Here is a 20658-nt window from a genome sequence, read left to right as displayed (position 1 = left end):
GTCGGGTACAGAACACAGGTCGCTCTTAAACACTCATCTAATGTATGATCCCATTTCTGTTTTCGGATTTGATGTACAGGTCTGTATATATGTGAACCTATACACGTGTGTGTACATATATGTAACTGTATGGGGAGGCAGGTTAAGAGCTGGGACTGCCATATGTCCTCTGTCACTTACTAATTCCTTAGTTTCCTCATCTGCGGATTGGGGTTGATAATGCTCCCCCAGGAAGATGAAAGCCTACGGCGTGTAAGACACCTAGCAGAGAACCTAGTGCTAAGTCCTTGATAGATCTTAGATGCTAAGTCTGGAGGGAAGCGAAGTGGGCCAGGGACAGTTTCACTTCCTTTTAGTCTTGTGTTGCTTGAGAATTTTCCAACAATTCCATCTACTGTATCTATTAACACATATTAATATGATATAAATACATAATTAGATTGTATTAGTTTCCTAGGGCTACCGTAACTAATCGCCAAAAACTAGGTGGCTTAAAACCTTGAACTTCAAGGTAGGGCGTGCCATCCACCAGGGCAGGCCCTGTGGCTACAGGTGGAAAGTCCTTCACTGGCCCCTAGTGTCTCAATTTGAGTGTGGGCCGCAGTGACCCGGCCTCTCTCCCTTGCTCCCCCGCAGCTGGAGCCGGACGGACTGTTGGTGTGGGTCTTGGCGGGCGCCCTGGGCCTCAGCCTCGTCTGTTCCCTGGTCTCGGTCCCACTGCAATGCTTCCAGCTGAACAAAGTCTACGGCTTCTGTCTGCTCTTCTTCTACGTGAACTTCCTCGTAGTGGCCCTGCTCACCGAATTTGGGGTGATTCACTTGAAAAGTGTCTGAGTGAAGCCGTGGGTCCGGGTCCACCTGGTGGTCAGGAGGCGTCACTGCAGGCGGTGAGACGGAAGATGGAGGGTGGCGGTGCCTTCTCTAGAGCGGGTGGGGCCCGCGCGGCAGTGAGTGGGGTGCGGGCTCCGTGGGGTGCTCTCTCCGCTAAGGGCGCTGCTGTGTTCACGAAGGAGAGCCGAGCCTCGTTTCTGGGACTTTGGAGACTGGGCTTCACTGTGGTTGGACAGTTCCAGACAGAAGGCAGAAGACTTTTGAGTCATCATCTCCAGAGCCTCTGGAAGGTTGGGGTTTGGGATGAAGTCCGGGCTGGTGTTGTGAGACCAGGCCCCTCCCTGCTCTCCTGCATCTTCTCCTCAGGGCTCAAAAGGCTGCCGAACCCGGGTGTCGGGGGTCAGGGTGCCGAACCCGGGTGTCGGGGGTCAGGGTGCCGAACCCGGGTGTCAGGGGTCAGGGTGACTGGGATCTGTGGACGGAACGCCGTGTGCCGGGGCCTCAGGCCAACGTGGGCTGAGTTCTAGAGCTGCACTGTCCAACAGAAACAGAACGAGAGGCACATACCTAATTTTGAATTTTCTAGTCGCATTACATAAAGCCAAAAGGAACAGGTGAAATTAACGGTAATATATTTTCCTGAACCCGACGGCTCTGAAATGCCAACTTGTGTCACTGGCCACATTCGCGGCTACCATACTGGACGGTACAGCACTCGGTCGACCTCTGGAGCTGGCTGCCGGCTGCGGCAAACTCTGGGCGCTGAACCTTGGGTCTCCCCAGCTGCGAAACAGGAGTCAGTTTGTGCCCTGTGCCTACCTCAGGGGAAGCCCTGGACTGGGGTTCTGGTGCCTGCCAGCTCTGGGGGGACAAAGAGTGCCTTCCCCCCACCCCACAGCATCCTGCTGCCAGTGACCTGCCTCTTCGGTAGGCAACCGAAGAGTTTGCCCGATCGCCTTATGCGGGCAGTAAAGGGATTCAACTGTCTTTTTTTTCTAATGAAAACGTTATTAAATGTTTCAAGCATACAGAAAACATACCGCGCTCACCAATTCTTTCTTACCCGGGCTAAGTGACGAGCGGTTGGTCCCAGGGCTGAAGCCTCTTGGGCCCAGTACATCTGGGCTTCACGGCACGTCTAAGGGTGGGGCTGAGGTTGGGTCAGGAATGGCCAGATGCAACCCTCCCCGCTTCCCTTACAATACCAGAAGCCACAGAACAGCACCTGGCAGATACCACGAGGCAGCAGCCACATTTACAAAGCAGAGGCTCTTTTATTAATATGCCAGAAGTCTGGAGACACAGTGGGTTTTCTAGGTAACAAATCAACGTACAAAACCTTACAGCGTTGCTCCCATTATCCGTAAAAAATGATTGTCGCATGGAGTAAGGCTGGGTGAGAGGGAAGCAAGGAGGGGCCAGATGGCGCGCAGACACACACCCCCCAACCCCCCATAAAAAGCAGGGCAAGAGCACAGTGCCATCACGTCAGTGGCCACTGACAGATTGCTTGACCCAGGGCAAGGTGGCAAGTCTCAGCTCGGTTTCACTGGGCCATGACATGGGAGGTGAGAGGGCATCTGAGCCGGATGACGTCTTGGGTCCCTCAGAGCTCGCAGCCCTGGGTGACACCTGCTCCCTGCTCCATAAGCCTATGTGCAAGTTTGAGGGTCAACTTGATGAGGCCACAGATGACCCTGCAGGAACAGCTGCCCTTAGCCTCCATGACAAGGCCGCTGACCCATCGCTGGAGTCAGCACTGTCTGGTCCTAGCTAAAACCAAGGCCTTTCCCAGGACAGGACTGGGAGGACCAGCCCTGCCCCCGGGGGGCCCTCAGCTCCCCTGGTGCCCCTCCCAGGTCTGCAGCCCTCTGGGGGCAGAGAAAGGGACTGGAATGAGGCCCACGTGCTCAGGTCAGAGCATTCCCATCCCCCCTTAAAAGCTGCCCCTTGACCCCTGCTTCCAAAATGCCCGGTTCAGTACACGAAAGTTAAAAGGCACCCAGTTGTGCAAGTCCCTTCTCTGGAGAGGGAAAGGGGTTCTGGCCTGGGGCTCGGTGCCGAGCTGCCTTCGGAGGCTGACGGCCCTCCAGAGGCGAACAGGACAGCATCAGCCTCCTCACCCCTGTGGGAATCTCAGGGGTCCCCAAGGATTCCTTTGTCTGCAAAGGCCTGTGCTTTAAAAATAAAAACGCCCACCACTCCTCCCCTGGTGAGGGGCAGGGCTGCGGTGTCAGCCACGGGGCCTTGGGGATGGCTGGGGAGAGGGCGTGGGGCAGCTGGTGCTGCACCCCTGGGACCGGGCTCTGCCCTGCAGGGAGGAGAACATGGCGAGGGGAACCTCTCTGCCCACCCGCCTTCCTAAGTCGCGAGGGGAAGTGGAGGCCACTGAAGAGCTGGGTTGGACCAGGCTGCGCAGTGTGGGGCTGTTGCCCCGTCCCCCCTTCCCCCACCCCTGCAGCCCGTCGCCTCTGCCTCCTGCACCATGAGAGGTTTGCAGCCCAGAGAACCGAACCCAAGATCCCTCTACTCCGACCCTGCTTCTGCCACCGCCACTCACCGGGGCTGCCAACCCTGACTGACCACACTGATCTGAGAGAACTCCCCTGGGGAAACAGGGGCACTTGGGGGAACTGAAGGTTCACCTGGACCTGCTTCCGCCCCAACCTCTCCTGCCAGTGACACCCTGGGGTGAGCTGAGGCCCCACCCCATCTCAGTCAAGTCCATTGCCCAAGGGGACCAACAGGTTCGGCCGTGGGGCTGCTGTGGACGGCTCGCGGAGCGGGGAGAGGGTGTCTGCTTTTGGCTCCTGTTCCCAGCAGCGGAACCTAATGCACATGGAAGGATCTGGATTGTCCGTAGCAGAATCCCGAATTAACCAAAATGCGTTTCTGTTTAAACAGGACAATCTCAAGTTAAAGGGATGAGTGGATAAAGCCCGTTTCGGGACTGGGTTTGGGGTGGCAGCCATCGGCCAGCCTCTTGCTTGCTTTCCTCCCGCTGGGCCCGGACCCCAGAGGAGGCCATATTAGAAGGACTTTCAGCAACACAGGCGGAAGCCGGACCGGAAGGGGCGTGGGAGGGAAGGCTGACAGGGAGGGAAGGCTGACAGGGCCAGGACGCGAGACGCGGGCAGCGCAGCCTCTCGCTGCCCAGTGCCGGTCGAGATCTGACCACATGGTATAATCACAGCCCTCAATTACTCTTTCCGTGAGGTCCTTGGCACTGGACCCCAAAGGAACATTCTGGTACATTACCGTATATATAGAAATACAAACCCCGAGGACATGGGTTCTTTCTTTCCTAAGTGGTTTTGTCCCTAAAGCAAGACACAGACACCCGGGATGTGGCCGCAGGGAAAATTAGTGGGGAAGCTGTTGGCGGGGAGTCTGAAAGCGAGGCCAGGAAGTCGGTGTGGCCGTGGCCGTGGCCGTGGCCGTGGCCCTGGCCCAGGGAGGGCTGGCCCGCTCCCTGCGGAGATCAGCAGAATCTACTGTAAGCAGTCTTCTTGTGAAGAGGCCTTCTGGAGTCTTCTGTGTGGGGATGGGCTCCTGGGGGCCTGACTCCCCACCAAACCCAGCTGACCCTGGGGTTAAGGAACACGGGGCAAGGCGGTTACAAACCAAACCCCATCTTGTCTGCCTGTCTTTTCTTTTTTCTATAAATATGTGCATATATATGACTATGTGTATATATATATAGATACATATATATATATATATACACACACACATACACATTCTTTCGATACATCGTAGTAAAATAATACTATTGTGTTATTGCATAGAAGAGATGGCTTTCGTGCGCCGGGGCTAGGTGATGGTCTGGGAGCGCTGGCGGCTGCCTGGGAGCTGCTGGGTGGCGGGGACACTGCTGTTGCTGAGCTGCTGCTGCTGCTCCTCCTCCTTCCGGGCGTGTTCTTCGTACCACTCCTGGAGCACGGGGCAGACGGGGGCTGAGCGGGCTGCGCCCTCAGCCAGCCCTGCCCTCCCCCAGCCCGACAGTCACCGCGCTGGGCGGCGCTTGCTATGACCCTCCAGCCTCTGCCTTCGGGGGCGGGGTGCGGCGGGGGGACTGCCAGCCCCACCCAACGAGGACTGAAAGGTCCCCTCACCCCCGGACCTGCTGGGAATTCTGGATACGGCCCCAAAGAGAAAAATTAGAGTGGAATCTGCTCCTAATTCATTAGAGGTTTGCAAACTGCCTTGTGCAGCGTTGCTTGGCACGCGTCAGGCGGGACTCTTCACCCCCGACGCATCGATGTCACCTCTCGTCATTCACGACAGACGCCCTCTCCCCCGATTAGCCCTTCTGAGCTGAGCAGGACTTGTGTCCTCATTTACACCCAAGAAGACCCAGGCTCAGAGGCTGTATAAAGCTGGATGAGCTGAGGGCCTGTCGTAACGCCCACATTGCTGGGTTGCCCCCTCCAACAAGGCTGTGAAAGCAGTTTGGGCAAAATTAAACAGCTCATCTGCCTAAGACCGGTATTGTCATATCATCGGACGTTTTCAGGGGCAGGAGTATTCAGGTAATGAAAGAATTAAAACGTATACTGTATGTTTTGAAAGAGTCTGAACCACAGAACTTTCGAGCTTAAAAAATACCGAGACGGCCTCATTCTGCACCCTGTCGTCTTACAGAGGGGAAACTGAGGCCAGGAGTGGCTGGACAGGCAGAGGCCAGAAGACAGGACAGCACCTGAGTGCATGCTTGCATGCAGTCATCTCTGCTTTGTGAGGCAGAGACTGTCCCCCCTTTCACAGATGTGACAAGGCTGAGTGACTCGTCCAAGGTCACTCAGAGCCAGGAATCAAACGCAAGTTTCATGTTAGTTCCGAAGCTCATGTTAGTTCCGTGTCCCTGTGACATCGCGTTCAGCGAGCCGCTGAGTATCTGTTCCCCTGTGTTTTTACGGAGAACGTGGGAGTCGCTTCAGGGCGCTGCAGCCCCTCAGCCTTTCGGGCGTGGACCCTGGCCATGACTGTCTCGGTGAAACAGGGTTTCCAGCTGTGAGAATGCCCTGGAAACCAGCACAGTCACAGTGGCTGGCGAGGGAGACCCCTGTCCAGCCCTGGGACCCCGGTATCAAGGCGGGGTGCATCCCTTGGTGGCCCGCGGGCCGGGGCTCTGTCTGGAATGCAGAGGGCCAGCGCATGGGGTGGTCTGCAAGGTATTTTACTTAGTTGCCGATGTGGAAAGATGGGGAGATTTTGCAAAAAAAACCAAAAAACAAAAACCTGACTTCTCCTTTCTCTTAAATTAGAACAAAAAATCCAAACAGTCAAAACCCACGAGACCTGCTGGGCACAGTGGGCCTTATTCCTATCTGCTGGACCTGGGAAGAGGCCCCGTGCTCTGAGAGGCACGTCCTCGCCGGCTGCCACGGCCCCCGCTCCCCCGCTGCCCGTCACGCCTCCCGCTGTGCACATCCCATTTGCAGCTCTGGCTCAGAGCGGGAAACTGAGATGAGGTTCTGGAGAACGCACAAGTGGCAGTGACAGACGCAAGAGCAGACGGGGAAGGTGCCCACTATGTAGGGGGACGGGCCGAGGGTAGCCCCGAACGACCCCTGTAAAGCCTGAGCCCCAACACCACTGGTAGTGGTCCCGACCTATGATCCTGGATCTCCCCACCGACCCTTCCCCCGCTACTCAAGATGGGGGTGGAGAGCAGCCCCTGCTCAGCGGCGGGGAAGACCCCTCCCAGGCGAGGACGTGGGTGCTGTGGTCAGGGGCGCGCCTACCTGGATCTCCTCCTGGTACATCTTCAGGCTCAGGTCACTTTTGGTCCTTGATCTCCGTCCCAGAAACACCACGGCGTTTTGCTGCAGGAGAGCAGAGGCTGCAGGCTCCGCCGTGCCGGCGCCCTGGTGCCCAGCCACAGCAGGCCTCGCCTTCTCCTCTGGCTTTTGCCATGGTGCCAGCCAAAAGTGTCACCGAAATTGTGGGGCTGGACAGTGCGGGGAGAGACTCTGTTCAGCTGCAACCCGCCCCCTCCACTGGGCGGGGCCCTGTCGCCCCTCACCTCGTTTTTCTCCATCTGGGAGAGGATCTTCAGCAGCCGGGGGGTGTCCGAGCTGGCCCCCCGCGCCTCCCGGTACAGCTTCAGGACAGCGAGCAGCTCGTCCTTGGACACCTCCTTCTCGACAGTGATGCCACCATCAACTGCAAGAGTTGGGGAGCCTGAGCTCAGAGCCCCAGTCTGGCCTCTTCTGGTTTGGCCCCAAGGGTGTCCTACGGTTTCTTCTCTGCGCAAAACCGCATCGGCACGACACACTCTCTGCCTCCTGCCACCTGGAGCTCAAGTTCCTTCCCCTCCCGCTGCCGTGGATCTGAGGAGCGCTGGTCAGGCCAGCAGCTTACAGGAGACGGAGGGTTTCGGGAGGGAGTCTCCGACCAAAAAGAAAAGAGACAGCCCCATACGATAGAGATATGGAGGGAAGTAATGGCAGGTGTACGGCACTCTTGATGCGGGGGTCTGGAAAGCATGAAGGGCCAGTGTACAGAAAGCTAGGCCACCCGGAGGCAATTATTAAAGCCGGCGTCAAGCTGCAGGAGAAAGCGCTATTGACTCTGCAGTCGACGAGACTCATCCCCTTCACATCCAGGCCCGTGGTATCAACATGCTACTCAGAAATGTGGGGATAATAACTAAAATGAGAAACAGCCAAGAGTGAGCAGCCTCTGGGAGACAGGGGAGAGGTGGGACAGACGGTGACATGTTCACAATAAGCCTGGCTCTTGCTATGTGACTTTTCTTAAACGAGGACATGTACGGTTTTTATTTTAAACATGCGATCGAGAGCATGTTTCTGTCATTAAATATTTGAAAAGCAATGAAAATGAGAGAGCTAGGTAGATAAGCCAGATAGATAACTGAGCTGCCAGAAGGTCAGACAACCAGACAGCTGAACTGCCAGACAGCCGAGAAGCTGACAGCTGGACAGACGGCCAGCCAGACGGGCAGCAGGCCACACACGCTCCTGCTCCAGCTGCTTGCACAGACCTTCCGAGTCCTGGTTCTTGCGGTTGTAGTTCATTCGGAAGACAAAGGCCTCCAGGATGAAGGCGACGATGATCGTCATCACCACCTGGCCGGGCACAGGCAGAGGGGATTAGACAGAGGACTGAGCCATGTGACCTGCTTCGGGGCCCCACGGCAGAGACAGTCAGACGTGTCCCTGGCCCCCTCTCCCCCAGACGCTGCCCAGTGAGCGGGGGCAGCTGGAGACTTGGACGATGAAGGACGAAGAGCCTCCCGTGGCCCCAGACCTACCATGGTCACGATGTAAAAGGTCATGAAGTAGAGGCGGCTCCAGTGGGACGTCTGGGAGGTGACACCTTCCTGGAGACAAAGGGACACAGCCCGTGAGTGAGCGCCTAGGGGTTCAGGGGGCTGGGCTGCTGTCTACTCAGGCTATTCTGTGGCCTCTGGCACTGTCCAGCTTTTTTACAGGCCCTTCCTCATCTGCCTTTGGTTGTGGGAGACACGGGAGGGGGACCTCAGTCCCCTGGGTCTAAATTCCTCTGTATTGCAAGAACTGGATGGTCCCGGGACCAACAAGATGATCTTTGTCTCCAGTAGGGGTGGCACCAGGAAGACTTTAGGAATGTAACACAAAAGCCAACAACCCTTGCCACACTATTTCTTGATGAAAAAGTCTCCCACACAGTAGGGGGAGGACAGAGGCCCAGGCGCTAACTGGCAGCTCTTCGTTGCCGGGGACAGACGTGTGGGGAGTGGGGATGGGAGCCAGGTCTAGCAGAGGGGGAGGCTCTTGAGCCCACACTGTGGTCTCCCCAACCCCGCGTGACCCAGGACCCCACTCCCTGCAGAGAATGAGAAGAGCAATGCACCCCACACTGGGCGAGGGGAGATCCTGAGCTGATCTCAGAGGACGGTGGGGAGATGGCTCCCAGGGGCTGACTGAGGTCCTTACCATGATGATGTACCAGTTGTTGACAACTGTGAGCTCGAACAAGGTCACTGCCAAAGGGAAGGGAGAGAGAGACGTGTCTTGATCAGACCCACTTTTTCACAGTCAGTTTCAAGTGGCTCTCTCTACCCATCTTGAATACCATGCACCTAAATGATGGCGTCCCCACAGCTTGGGCTGTGGGCTCCAGAAAAATCAGGCAAGGCCCTCCCTGAGCACCCACCCCAAAGGGGATGCTGCCATCTTGGCCTGTCCTCATGCCCTTTGCCCGAGCAGTCTGCGCTGGAGCAGGTCAGGGGGACGGGGTGACAGTGGGGAAAGAGCACCCGCACCTTAACGGGTGCAGATCCGGGAGGCCACGAGGGGCTCCCCTTCCTCGAGAAGCAGGGCCACATCTCTCCATTTCCCCCGACCCCAGCTCCTCCACAGGACCCACAGGAGCACAGCTGTGTGGGCCTGATCTAGGCAAGGCAAAGGCCCTGTGCCAGGTTGCTGTGGCTGGGTCCCGCCGTGCAACTATGGGGTTGTGACGAGTGGGGTGCTTCCCTAGCACTGGGCTGAGCATGAAGTTCTTCTGTTCCGCGCCACTGAAAACTAGCAGAAAAGGAGTAACCCCTGGTGACTAGTGGGACTGGCCTGGCCTCCCCGCCAAGGCTGGGCAGACCACATGCTCCCTCTGGGCCAGAGACGATGCAAGGAAGTGTGGCAAAAGGCTAGGGAAGGAGAGGCCCCAGACAGCTTTGCTCCGCCACCTCCGGGACCTGGGGTGACAAAGGCGGCAGGCCCGGGGCGCGCCCACCTGTGCTTCCTCCACTCACCAAAGCTGTTCAGGATGTTGTCAAAATTATTGAGATAATAGTAGCCGTCCTCCACGATGGTCCTGTTGCCCACAGTGTGATTGAGCCAGCGGTACGCGTCTGCCACTGTACTTGAACTGGCCAGGGCGACAAAGGGCCAGAGGGGACGGTCACGACACGATTGGTCACCTCAACAGAGGTCAAAAAGATTAAGCAAACCGAGGTCTGACCAAGAAGCACCGTCCTGGCCCGGCGAGGTTTCCTGCCCAGCTCTCCTGCTCAGGTCTCTGGCTGGAGGGAGCCCTGGCTCCTCTCACCTACTGGGCGCTGGTGGGAGCCCCCAGGCTTGCCCCGCCCCCCTTATCTACGTCCACTTCGCATTTCTCTGCTGCCAGCCAGGCCTTCTCCCTTCCAGCTATCCGCGGTGGGCGAGTGCTTCCTCTGGGTGTCCCCAGTCTGGGATTCACCCTTGAGGTCAGGGGCTGGGCAGCAAGCCTGGCGAGGGGAAAGACCCTCATCGGGCTTCCGCTAGCACCTGGCCGGTGTTCGAATAGGTTGTTGCCCCTGCTCTGAGAGCTGATTTGCTACTTCCCTTCCAATCCTTCGTGACTGAGCTGTTAACGTGCACGCTGAGGTTTCTACATGTCCCTTAGTGCTACGAGTGGCCCGGGGAGCGTGTTCAGAGGGCACGGCCTCTCGCCTCGCGCCTCTCGCTGGGCGCACAGCATCGGGTGCACAGTGTGGGTCTGGCGTTTGCACTGCTAAGCGGCTGCCCTGGTGGTTCCGACGGGCCCTGCGGCTTGCGACCCACTGCCGCAGGCTTCTGGTCCTGAGCTCAGCCTGACATTCGAAACGGCTACCAGTGTCTCTGGAAGGTGTTTCTTTATCAGTGATTGAGTCCCTACGGACCAAATTGTAAAGAGAACACTGTGAATCGAGAATTAATAGCAGAGTATACTGATTTCATCCTGGCGGTTTGGAGGGAGGAGAAAAGGAGGGAGAAGTCATCGGGGGTTGTGCTCCCTACTTTCTATCCCTGCCCCCACACACCTTCTTCCTGCAGGTGTCTGTCTGTCTTATCCTAAATGGCTGCCCCTGGTTGATATATCTGCCCAGGTCCCCAGGCACCCCCTCGGAGAGATATGGAAGTAAGCCACGGGCCACACTTGGTTCTCTAGAGCCCTCCGGCCCTCAAAGAGTGAGCTGATCGTGGCCTGTTGGAGGGCGGCTCCTGGACCCTGCTCGGGGGACAGGAAAACATGCTCCGATGTCCTCACTGCAGAGACGATCCTCTGCCTCCGGGCCCCTCACTTAGCTACTGCAAGGAACTGGGCCCTGAAAGCAAAGCGAAGTGATTCCAGGGGCTTCCAAGGGTGCTGAGGCTTGGACAGGCGTGTCCCCGTGGACCCTGAGACCAAGGGTCCCCCTCAACCAGGCTCTAGTCCTCCGGAAGTGCGGGCTGCCCGGGCCCCGCGGCGTACTCACTTGCAGCAGTTGGGGTAGAGGATTCCACAGAAGAATTCCATGCCCACGATGGCGAAGGAGTAGTAGAAGATGAGCAGGGTGAGGCCCAGGCTGGGGAGGAGGGTCAGAGGGACAGGGTGACCGGGGGCCAGGCGGGAGAGCCCGCCTCCGCCGGCAGCCCGGCTCCTCAGCCCCACGGAGCTGACGGGGGGAGAGGCATGCCCCCAGCCAGGTTCGCCGACTGGGAAGTGCCTGCGGGGGAGGGGCCTCGTGATTCAGGTCTGGGGTGAAAAAACGGCTCAAGTGAAGACTCTCTGAACAGATGCCCCTTGACCAGAGATTCGCCCCTTACCTGTGAAGGTAGACTCACAGGTGACCCCTTACCTGTGAACGTAGACACAGGTGGTAAGTGAGTTGACAGCTCCCTGCCCTCCCTACTAAGTATTTCAGACAGGTCAGTGGTGGAGGAAAGAGGTGCCAGGGAGACCCGTGGTGGTCAAGGTTTCGGCCTGTCAGACCCTCGATTTCAGTCCTTTTAGAGACTCCTCTCCCCCCATGACCGCCCAGCTGCCCGCCCCAGGGGGCACAAGCCTCAGGACGCCTGGCCGTGGGGCCGAGAGGCAAGGCAGTACCTGGCCATCCGGGGCAGCAGCTCGAACATGGTGTCCAGCACGTTGCGGTAACGCTTTTTCAATTTGAATAACCTGAGAAAGGGAAGGAGACCAGGTCACTTAGAGACACGGGGCGTGGCCGCGGCCTTCCGCAGCACCAGGCAGAAGACAGGCCCAGGGCCATCTCATCCTTCCGAGCCATCGCCCAGCATGTGGGAAGGTGTGGCAGTGGTGCCGGGACCCTGAGCCACGCTGTGCCTCCTTGGTCTCTTAGTCAGGCGAGGAAGGAGTGACAGCTGTTCACCGCGGTTTATAGACGCAGCCAGGAGGCTCAGAGAGGGCGAGGCCTTGCTCGGGACAGCACGGCAAAGCCGAGGAAAAAGGCACAGGAGCCCCGAGCGTGACGGCTTCTCGGTGCAGAAAAGGGGGCAGTGTGGGGAAGCGGAGCTGTCATTCCCCGGCCCGGCCACCACCACCACATTCTGCTACAGAGAGACGCCGCGCCTGGTCTCCATCCCACGGCTCCACCTCTCCTCCCGGGACGGACGGGACACGTCTGTGACCACAGCCGGATATTCAAGAGGACAACCAGGCTCCTGAGGAGCTCAAGACCCTAAGCAGTGAGGGACGCCACCCACGGAGCAGCCCCACGGTGGTCCCTGGGGAAAATGCGAGTGTTTATCTTGATGAGAGGCTATTCCAGAAAAGCTCAAGGGGGCCCTCAGAAGCCCCTCTGGACCCTCGGAGGCTGTGCCTTCTGGTTTATGACTGAGAGCACATGTGTTTCTGTGGCCACAGCTGACAGCACCTCAGGCCGAGTTCTCCCAAGCCACAGTTAGAGGTGACCGGTGCCGGTGACGTGAGGAGACAATGGCCCCCGGGTGCTTCTGCAGGGGGCACTGCGACCTGTGATCCCGGCCTCGTGAGTCTTCTGGCTCATTCCGGTCATTTCCCATACCAGTCCCCAGGCTTTTCTGGCCCACCCCAACCCCAGCCCTGCCCCTGTCACCTCAGGAGCTGGAGGGGACGCAGGACCACGATGAAATAGAAGGGCTCCATGTCGAAGGCCAGAGCCAGGAGTCCCAGGAAGGCGAACGCGGTGACGGAGAAGTCAAACCTGGGAGGGAGACGGGAAGCGGTCCGCTCGGCTCACCCCGGCCTCGTGCGTTCCCAGCCCCGTTCTGTGCTCCCTGGAAGGGAGCCCGCCCCCCAACGACGGCAGGAGCAGCAGCGTGCCCGGCAGAGGCCGCGGCCGCCCAGCTGGGACGCAGCCGGGGTCCGAGGCTGACGTGGCCAGGCGCCACCACAGCACACACCTCGGGGTTAGAAATGCCCAGTGCCGCCCCACCCTCCACCCCCCCGAAGGTCGCAGACGCTGGCGACCCCCGACCCACGGCGGGGAGGGGCGGGTCACCCGGTGGGGTTCCCCCTCCTCTCTGGATCTGCGGGAGACCCCGGAACAGCACGCGTGTGGTTGGCTGTCCGGCCCGCACTCTTCTCTACTTATTAACTCACTTTGTCTCAGGACCCAAGACCTCGTGAGTGTAGCCGGATTTCATGGGTGAGTTAACTTGAACGGGTGGCACCTGACCTCCTGAAATCTCAGTGGAACAGGGGAAAGGGCCACTCGGGTCTCTCACAGCCACCGGCTTGCTGTTGCCCAGGGGAGGTGGTGGGACCTCCTTCTCTGTGGGCAACGTGGGTTTTGGGGGAAAGAGCTTGGTTGTCGGGGATGGCGTGGGGATGAAACGACTCAGGAAGGGCCGGCCACTCGGAGGACCCTCAGGCCGTGTGCAGGAGGGACGGGCAGCGGGGCCAGGGACAGTAAGACAAGAGCCTGACTCCAGGAAGTCCCGGAGCCAGAGGCAGAACAGAACCAGGAGACAGAGGCCGTGACCCGGCCTCGCGCCTTCCTTCTGCACGTGCGGACGTGGCGTGTGTGCCGTGGGGGGCGCAGGGAGGCCAGCGGCTTTCGTCAGCCTCAGACGTGGCTAAGAAATGTGCTCCCCACTTACAGATTCCATCCGGAGGACAGGTATTCAACGGGGCCCAGGCCGGCGACCTTCAGGAACAGCTCCACCCCGTAGACTGTGAACGGGGGACGGGCGGTTAGCAGCAGCCCCCACCACGGGCTCCCACACTGGGCCTGGCTCAGCTTCCTCTCGGAGACCCTTCTGAGGTCTCCGGCCTCCCCTGCAGGCCACGTACCCTCCAGACAGCCACGTCACCCCATGGCCCCCTGTGACAATGCAGGCTCCAGGAGAGGGCCAAGCCCAGATGCTAGTCAATCGGGGCGCCTTGCTAAGGAGAGAGGCACGCCCTCCCCCTCTCTGGGAATGGCCCGGCCATCTGTCTGCTCATCTGACAACTATTTCCTGTGCCAAGCATTGTGCTGCGTGTGCTGGGCGTGTGCAAGCGAAGCTCACGGCACTGCGCCTGCCCCAGCAGGGCTTAGCGTCTAGACGGGGTGCGAGGCTGAGAATGGGTAACGACGGGGCAGAGAGCTCGGGGACGTGGAGACGTAAGAGGAGGAGGGACAATGTCAGGCAACGTGGCAGGGGGACAAGGGCACCAGGCAGAGGAAACAGCCCGTGCAAAGGCCCTGAGGTAGGAAAGGACGCGGGGCATTGGGATCAGGAGGCCTGCGGACGGGGGCGCAGGCGGCGTACAGACCAGAGATGAGGCCGAAGAGAAGGCCGAAGGGGCCCTGTGCGGCTGGGCGACGTGAGCACCCCCAGGATGGGGACATGATCTTTGGGACCGCGGAGAACCGCGGAAGAGTGTTAAGGGGGGACGGGGGTGGGATGGAATAAAACTCAATTTCTGCTCCCTTGTTGTTAAGCTGTCCTGCTTTAGAGAAGAGCCACGAGGTCCGAAATCAAATGAAAGCCAGTGCTTAAGACGAGCTGGTCAGCAAAGCCATGTCAGACTTACTAGTCAGAAAGACGAGATAACTCCAGGGCACGTGCTTGGAGAAGAAGTTCCCACCTGTAAGACAGAGAGGCAGCAGCTCGAGAGGCGGGGGTCAGGTGTGCCCACAGGATGGGCCAAGCCCCGAGCCGGGCTTACCTTTCAGCATGAAAGTCTCCACGAGGACCCAGAGCCCGTTGACTGCCACCACCAAGTCTGCAATAGACAGGTCCATGGTAGACAGAGAAAGCACAGGTGGGCATGGGAATGTGTAGGTCACACCTACAGGCCCCGGTTCATTTCTGGGCAGATGAAGGGAGCAGGGCCGCTTCACATGCCCACATGATAGGCGGCTTCTCTCCGCTGACTGCTTTTACTACATGAGCTAAACGACCAGTGGATTCACTGAGAAACAGCTACGGATGTTTTAAAACACCCTCTACGTCACGCTGTAGGGCTATCAATGAAGATGTTTCGGTAACACCTACAAATTATTTCAAGTTGGTTAAAAGATGGGCGATGTACAAAGGGTTTGCGTCTTGAGAGCGTTTGCTTTTCCCTAGAGATGTCTGACTCTAAAATGACTGCCTCGTCAGCAAGGTTGCACACGCACTTGACCTTTCACCTAGCCGTCCCAGAGAGACTCCAGCAAAAGCACAGCCCAGGCATGCACCGAGAGCCATTCACCGAAGAACTGCGTGTGATCACAAAGACCTGGAAACCACCTACGTGATCAATAGGGGGCCGGCTGCACAAACTATGACATGGCCACGAAAAGGTGTACTTCGACTATAAAAAAAAAAAATGAGGACCATCTCTATAGAATCACTCCGGCGGAGTCTCCAGGAAGTATTGTTAACTGAAAAAAAAGCGAGGTGGAAAAAAAAGTGTGTAAAGTACACTATCGTTTAAGACAGGGAGATGTGTGTATGTATTCATCCACTTCGAGTTTTTAAAAAAGGCAAGGGTGAACCGTAATCAACGTTTCCCACTGGGAGAGGTGACAGGTATGTAAATGACATACTTTGTTTTGTAGATCCGACTTGGAACCACGGACACATTTTACATAATTATAAAACGAAAATTCAATGGAAAAAGCAAGCCCTAAGAATCAAAAACAAAATGAAATAAGGACACCTGAATGCGTACCCAGTTGGTGACGTACCCACACGGAGAGGAATTAACTATCCCAGGTGCCCTCAAAACACAGGGTTCTGGCTCTAACCCCTGGAGTGGTGCTCCTGGTAATGACATTGTCGGGGTGGTGTTGGTGCTGTTTTTCGGAGACTGTTGTGTGTGCTCTGGGATGAAGCGGATGAGTCTTAGTGTCAGTGTTGCTGGAAACCAGGATTTTAAACCTGGGAATCTAGATATGAAAGGGTGATGAGGCTGGGTAAAACCCCTGTAGTCCTGAATCTGAATTAGGACTGTGAAGATAAACAATATATTTTATTAAAAACAAAAAACAACAACAAAAAAACTTTCCACTGTCCATGGAAAGCCCAAGAAATGGTAACCAACTCCAAGCTATAAGCACCTCCGGCATCTCAGATTTTGGTCTCTAAACACCATTTTCCGCTAGTGGAGACAGAGCTCCTTAGAAAGACTGACCGACTCCAATCAAGCCTCTAGATTAGTACTGTCTGAGAGAACTGTCCGTGACAATGAGAATGTCCTCGTCGGTGCCATCCCATTGGTAATCACTAGCTCTCTGTGGCTGAGTCCTTGAAATGTGGCTTCTGTGACTGGGGAACTGAATTTTTAATTTTCATTAGCTTCAACTCTAATAGCCCCATGTGGCTAGTAGCTGCCACATTGGACAACACAGTTTCGACAGAACTGTCGAATTACAGGGACTAAGTAAGAGAGGACATGCAAAACCAAGACTGAAGGACGAATAATCCTGTTTCTTCAACTACACAGATATTGCAAGAGGGAGAAAAGAGATGGAAGAAAAACCTACAGATTAAAACAGACTTAAATGATATATCTGCCCATCACACACTGCATGTAGTTCTGGAATCCATTTCCCAACAATCCAGGTCTAGAGAGGGTATAACGAGCCGGAGTGAGGGTGTAGACAGACAAGGCAGATTGGCCATCGGATGATAATCGTTGAAGCTGGGTGACAGGTACATGGATGCTCGTTATAATCTCTCCACTTTTATACATGCTTGGAATTTTCTATAATAAAAAAGCCAAGACTATGACTGTGGGACGAAATCTCTCGCCTCTCCAGCTTCTAGAACAGTCAGAGACTCAGGAGGGAAGGGGCCCAGGGCTGTGATATTTTGCACTTACACATGAAATACTGGAAGGCTTTGGACTTCACGAGGATATTAATTCCTAGCGGAAGAGAAGAAACGTCAGCATTGAAATTTTCATACGGAAGCACACACGCCCCTACGACGTACTTGGCACGCATGGCAGCGACCAGTGTTTTTATGCCCCGGAGTGAGAAAGGAGGGGCCTGTTCTAAGACTGACACTCAGATGCCCAGACAAGACTGTGCTGAATGACCGCTCTGCGGAGAGCCTGGGCCACCCGGAGCCGGGACAGAGCAGAACAAAGCTTTGTTGACCACTGCCAAAACCTAAATGACTGCTGGCCTCAGCCTGAGACGACTTACTCATCCACTTGACCATCATCCCAGTGGAATGGAAAACCGCCTAAAGAATATGGAACGACAGCCGTGCCTAAAGCCCTAGCTGCGGAAGAAATCGCAGGACGGCACACACTCTGGTCCATGGCGCAGACCCAGGCTTCGGGCTTTTTGCAGGAGAAGCTCCCTGTGAGCCAACCACACCCCCACGTGGAACTTCAGAACTGGTATTAAATGAAGAGTAAATAATATGGGCTCCTTGATTTTAAAATTTTGAATTTATACTATGAATTTATACGTATCCACTAGCTGTACGTCCCGCCACAGGAGAATGGGCAAAATACAAAATAACAGGCAGGTTCAGAACAGAATATGTAATGTAATTCCACGACTGCTTTTCAAACGCACAGAAAAACAACCAACAGAAGGAAACGCATTAGAAAATTAACAGTGGTTATCCCTGCGTGGGGGACTCTCACTGCTGTCTCATCATCTGACTTTGTAAATTTTCTTTGCTGAATGAGTATCCCGCGAATGTCATTTGGTTGGGTTTTTACGTTACTGATTTCCTTCCTAATCTAACACTTATTTCCCTGCTGGGGTAATCACGCTGTCTCTTACACACACACGTCAATATCAGCTTTCACACACACACCCTGAGCATGCTCTTCCAGGGCTTGTCTGGCTCGGTGGTCTCTGGAAACTTCCATCTGTCCCCAGCCGCCAAGGCGCCATTTTCAGCTGAACCTTACCTTTGAAGATGAGGAACGCTGTCCTGGGAAGCTCATCGAACCAATGCTCCTTATTTCTCTTTGCCTGACCAGGAAACGGGGCCATGGGAGAGAGGGCGTTAGGGCCAATGACTGGAACACGGGCCCGGGGGCCAGGGCGCCGCTTCCCTTCCCTGCTTGCCCGGCCACCTTGGGGAACAAGGTGAACATTCAGGGATCCGAGCAAGAACAAAGCCGGCCGATGTGCACCGAGCATCAAAATGGGCCAGGGACGTGCATCCTTTTTATGTGATCTTGAAAATAACTCTGTAGGTCGGGATTATTGTCAGCCCATTTCCCAGGAGAGACAAGCTCAGGAAAAGTTTGATAACTAGCCTAACGTCACATGGTGACAAATGAGGTCTGAGATTCGGTGCTCTTGACTGAGAAACTACACTGCACGTGAATGGGCGGGGGGGGAACAGGGCTACCTGGCGCCCCTGCAGTGCCCAGAGCTGAGCTGTTCCAGCTGGGAAGAGCTGGACCTCAGGTGCCTCTCGGCCTCACCCCCCATCCCCCACACTCACGGGGCCGACTGCCTGCTCCCTCTCTGGTCTTGCATGAACACTCACCTTCCATTTCAAGTCGGCGACTTCGTAGATGTCGTAAAAGTCCTTCAGGCTGTCATAGCAACATGAAAAGGCAAAAAAATCAGAATGCTCCCACTGAGCTTCAGTACTGTCACTCACCTGCCTGTGGCCACCTTTAAGGGGTCAGGGCGGGAGGGATGGAGAAGACATCTGGGAGGCCCAGCACATCAGTGCCCAGGGGACCCTGACCTGCAGCCATTTTGATCTTTTTCCTCTAGGTGCTACGAATACTTAATCCACTTGGTCTACACTGAGTGACAGCTTCGCTCCCCCTGACAACTATAACTCTTATACGGATGGGGACTCACTGATGGAACGACTAAGACTGAGAGTTCAGCCCAAACAGACTCACTCCCTCTCGTCTCTTCGGCTGGCCTGCTTCTTTCCACATCGAAAAGAAGGGCTCTGGTCATCAGCAGTCCAGGAGACCGAGACAGCCCATCGAGGTCTCAGGGCCAGTTCTCGGAGGCTGTGCGCGCGCGTGTGTGTGTGTGTGTGTGTATGTCCCTTCCATGGATCTCATGCAACTGCCCCACCTCACTCATGGCTCGAGAGTGGCCAGCCGGGCCAGTCCATTTATAGACCAATACGTTCCTTTTTTGTCAAGCCAGCTTGAATTGGATTTGGGCTGGACTTCAGTCACTTGCAGAAAGAATCCTGACAAACACATTCCACATATACAAGAATCTTGAAGAAAACTAAAGGCTCTATCTAACAAGGCTGTTTGGGTGTCTGCCCCTGCCCCCAGCCCCCGTACCCTCCCAGGCCCAGCTCCCTCCCATGGGTGCCTCAGAAGAAGGGCCACACCGCCCCTACCTGGCCTGTGCTCTTACCTGAGCAGAGGTGTGTTGCTCTGATTCAGGGCCTTGAAAGTAAGGTAGCGCTCCCCGGCACTCATCCGGGGCTTGTAGAAGCGCATCAGGCCTTCGAACTGCCTGTAGGAGATGCCGGCAGGCCTCTGGGGAGAGAGGGAGGATGGCAGTGTCATCGTGGGAAAAGACAGAGCCCAGGATGCCCCCTCCCCTTGGGGGCAGCCACTCGGGGTGCCCAGCAGAGCACGAGACCCCAGGGCAGCCCACTCTTTCTTTTTCTCCGCAAAGGCATGACTCCCGCTTTCTAAAGCTGCCACTCCTATCCTGCTTAGGGGCTGCCCAGGGCAAGGGACGGGGAGCAGGAACCAAGCTCTGCTAGCCCAGCCCCCACTCCTCCCTACCCGCTGGCTGATGAGCAGGCGGTAGGCATGCTGGATGGCGGTTCGCTTGTGCAACAGCAAAGACTTGAACTTGCGTTTCTCGATGTCGTTGAAGGTGTCGAACACCACGGCCAGAAGCTGTGAGGGAAGAACACAGAGACCTTGTCTCTCCTGCATGGAGGGACCTCAAAAAGTCAGTGAGTATGTCCTCTGCTCTCGAGGACGCTCTCCCACACACTCCAGAGGGGAGTTTGGGGAGACCCTCCCATCTGCCCCTGCAGAGAAAGGCCATTCATTGCCACCTGTGAATTTTCTCCCTTCAGATATGTGAAGACATCGTATTACATTTTCCCCCGGGTTCTTCTTCTCTCCACCTACAGCTTGTTCTCAGCTGGGCAGTTTTGTAAGGAAAAAAAAAAACAGCGAAGAAAGAACATGCTAGGTCCTACGCCCGATTCAGCTCAGCACAATGGCAGGGGAGGCTGAGTCCGTCCTGAGCCTCCCAGCCTCAGAACAGGAAGGAACATTGCTACATGGGATGCCTTTTCCCCAGTCCCCTTGTTCCCTGTCCCAGCAAATCACAGCTCCATATGTGGCCCCCAAAATCAGGGAAATGACGAGGCCTGCCTGCAAGGGTACAGCCTTCTGGAACCAGCTGATACCAAAGTCGATGCATTAACAGCACAGCCTACATCATCTGAGGGCGACGGGCGGGCAGGAGCAGGTTCTCAAAGAAGCCTTTTTGGAAGCGCTTTCTCTTTCAAAAATATTTTGAGAAGGAAGACATAGATTTGGAGGGAAACTCTCTTGTCCTTTCCACCCCTTCGAATGAGCCTCCATTATTTTCCCGTTAGATCGAGGGGGGACCAGTAAACTTTTTTCTGTAAACAGCCTGATAGCAACTATTTCAGGCTCTGAAAGCCAGATGGTCTGTTGAAACTGCCCGACCCT

General features: G+C 56.3%; 2 protein-coding genes across 8 annotated transcripts in view; one reads left to right on the top strand and one right to left on the bottom strand.

The window, feature by feature from the left end:
• The window catches only part of SLC8B1 (solute carrier family 8 member B1), a 22649-nt gene extending 20781 nt beyond the window's left edge, over positions 1-1868 (top strand). For all 4 annotated transcript variants that reach the window (XM_039868206.1, XM_039868204.1, XM_039868207.1 and 1 more), the window contains one exon: positions 637-1868. In XM_039868206.1, the coding sequence (XP_039724140.1) occupies positions 637-834 (198 nt within the window). In that variant the 3' untranslated portion in view covers positions 835-1868. The remainder of the gene's footprint in view (positions 1-636) is intronic.
• A 1550-nt stretch (positions 1869-3418) lies between these two features.
• The window catches only part of TPCN1 (two pore segment channel 1), a 50265-nt gene continuing 33025 nt past the window's right edge, over positions 3419-20658 (bottom strand). The window contains exons 11-28 of one of the 4 annotated variants that reach the window (XM_039868200.1): positions 19729-19845; positions 19349-19473; positions 18498-18546; positions 17908-17971; positions 16855-16899; positions 14713-14769; positions 14578-14631; positions 13659-13731; positions 12653-12760; positions 11665-11736; positions 11054-11143; positions 9590-9705; positions 8775-8821; positions 8111-8179; positions 7841-7925; positions 6860-6999; positions 6579-6659; positions 3419-4764 (exon numbers count right to left, since the gene is read on the bottom strand). In XM_039868200.1, coding sequence (XP_039724134.1) covers positions 4645-4764; positions 6579-6659; positions 6860-6999; positions 7841-7925; positions 8111-8179; positions 8775-8821; positions 9590-9705; positions 11054-11143; positions 11665-11736; positions 12653-12760; positions 13659-13731; positions 14578-14631; positions 14713-14769; positions 16855-16899; positions 17908-17971; positions 18498-18546; positions 19349-19473; positions 19729-19845 — 1512 coding nt within the window. In that variant the 3' untranslated portion in view covers positions 3419-4644. The other 3 variants (XM_039868202.1, XM_039868201.1, XM_039868203.1) reach the window with 3 other exon arrangements.

This window comes from Pteropus medius, unplaced genomic scaffold, assembly GCF_902729225.1.
Source record: "Pteropus medius unplaced genomic scaffold, Ma_sr-lr_union100, whole genome shotgun sequence".
Taxonomy (NCBI): Eukaryota; Metazoa; Chordata; class Mammalia; order Chiroptera; family Pteropodidae; genus Pteropus; species Pteropus medius.
Note: the sequence above shows the minus strand (reverse complement) of the source record. Positions and strands in the feature narration are given on the sequence as shown.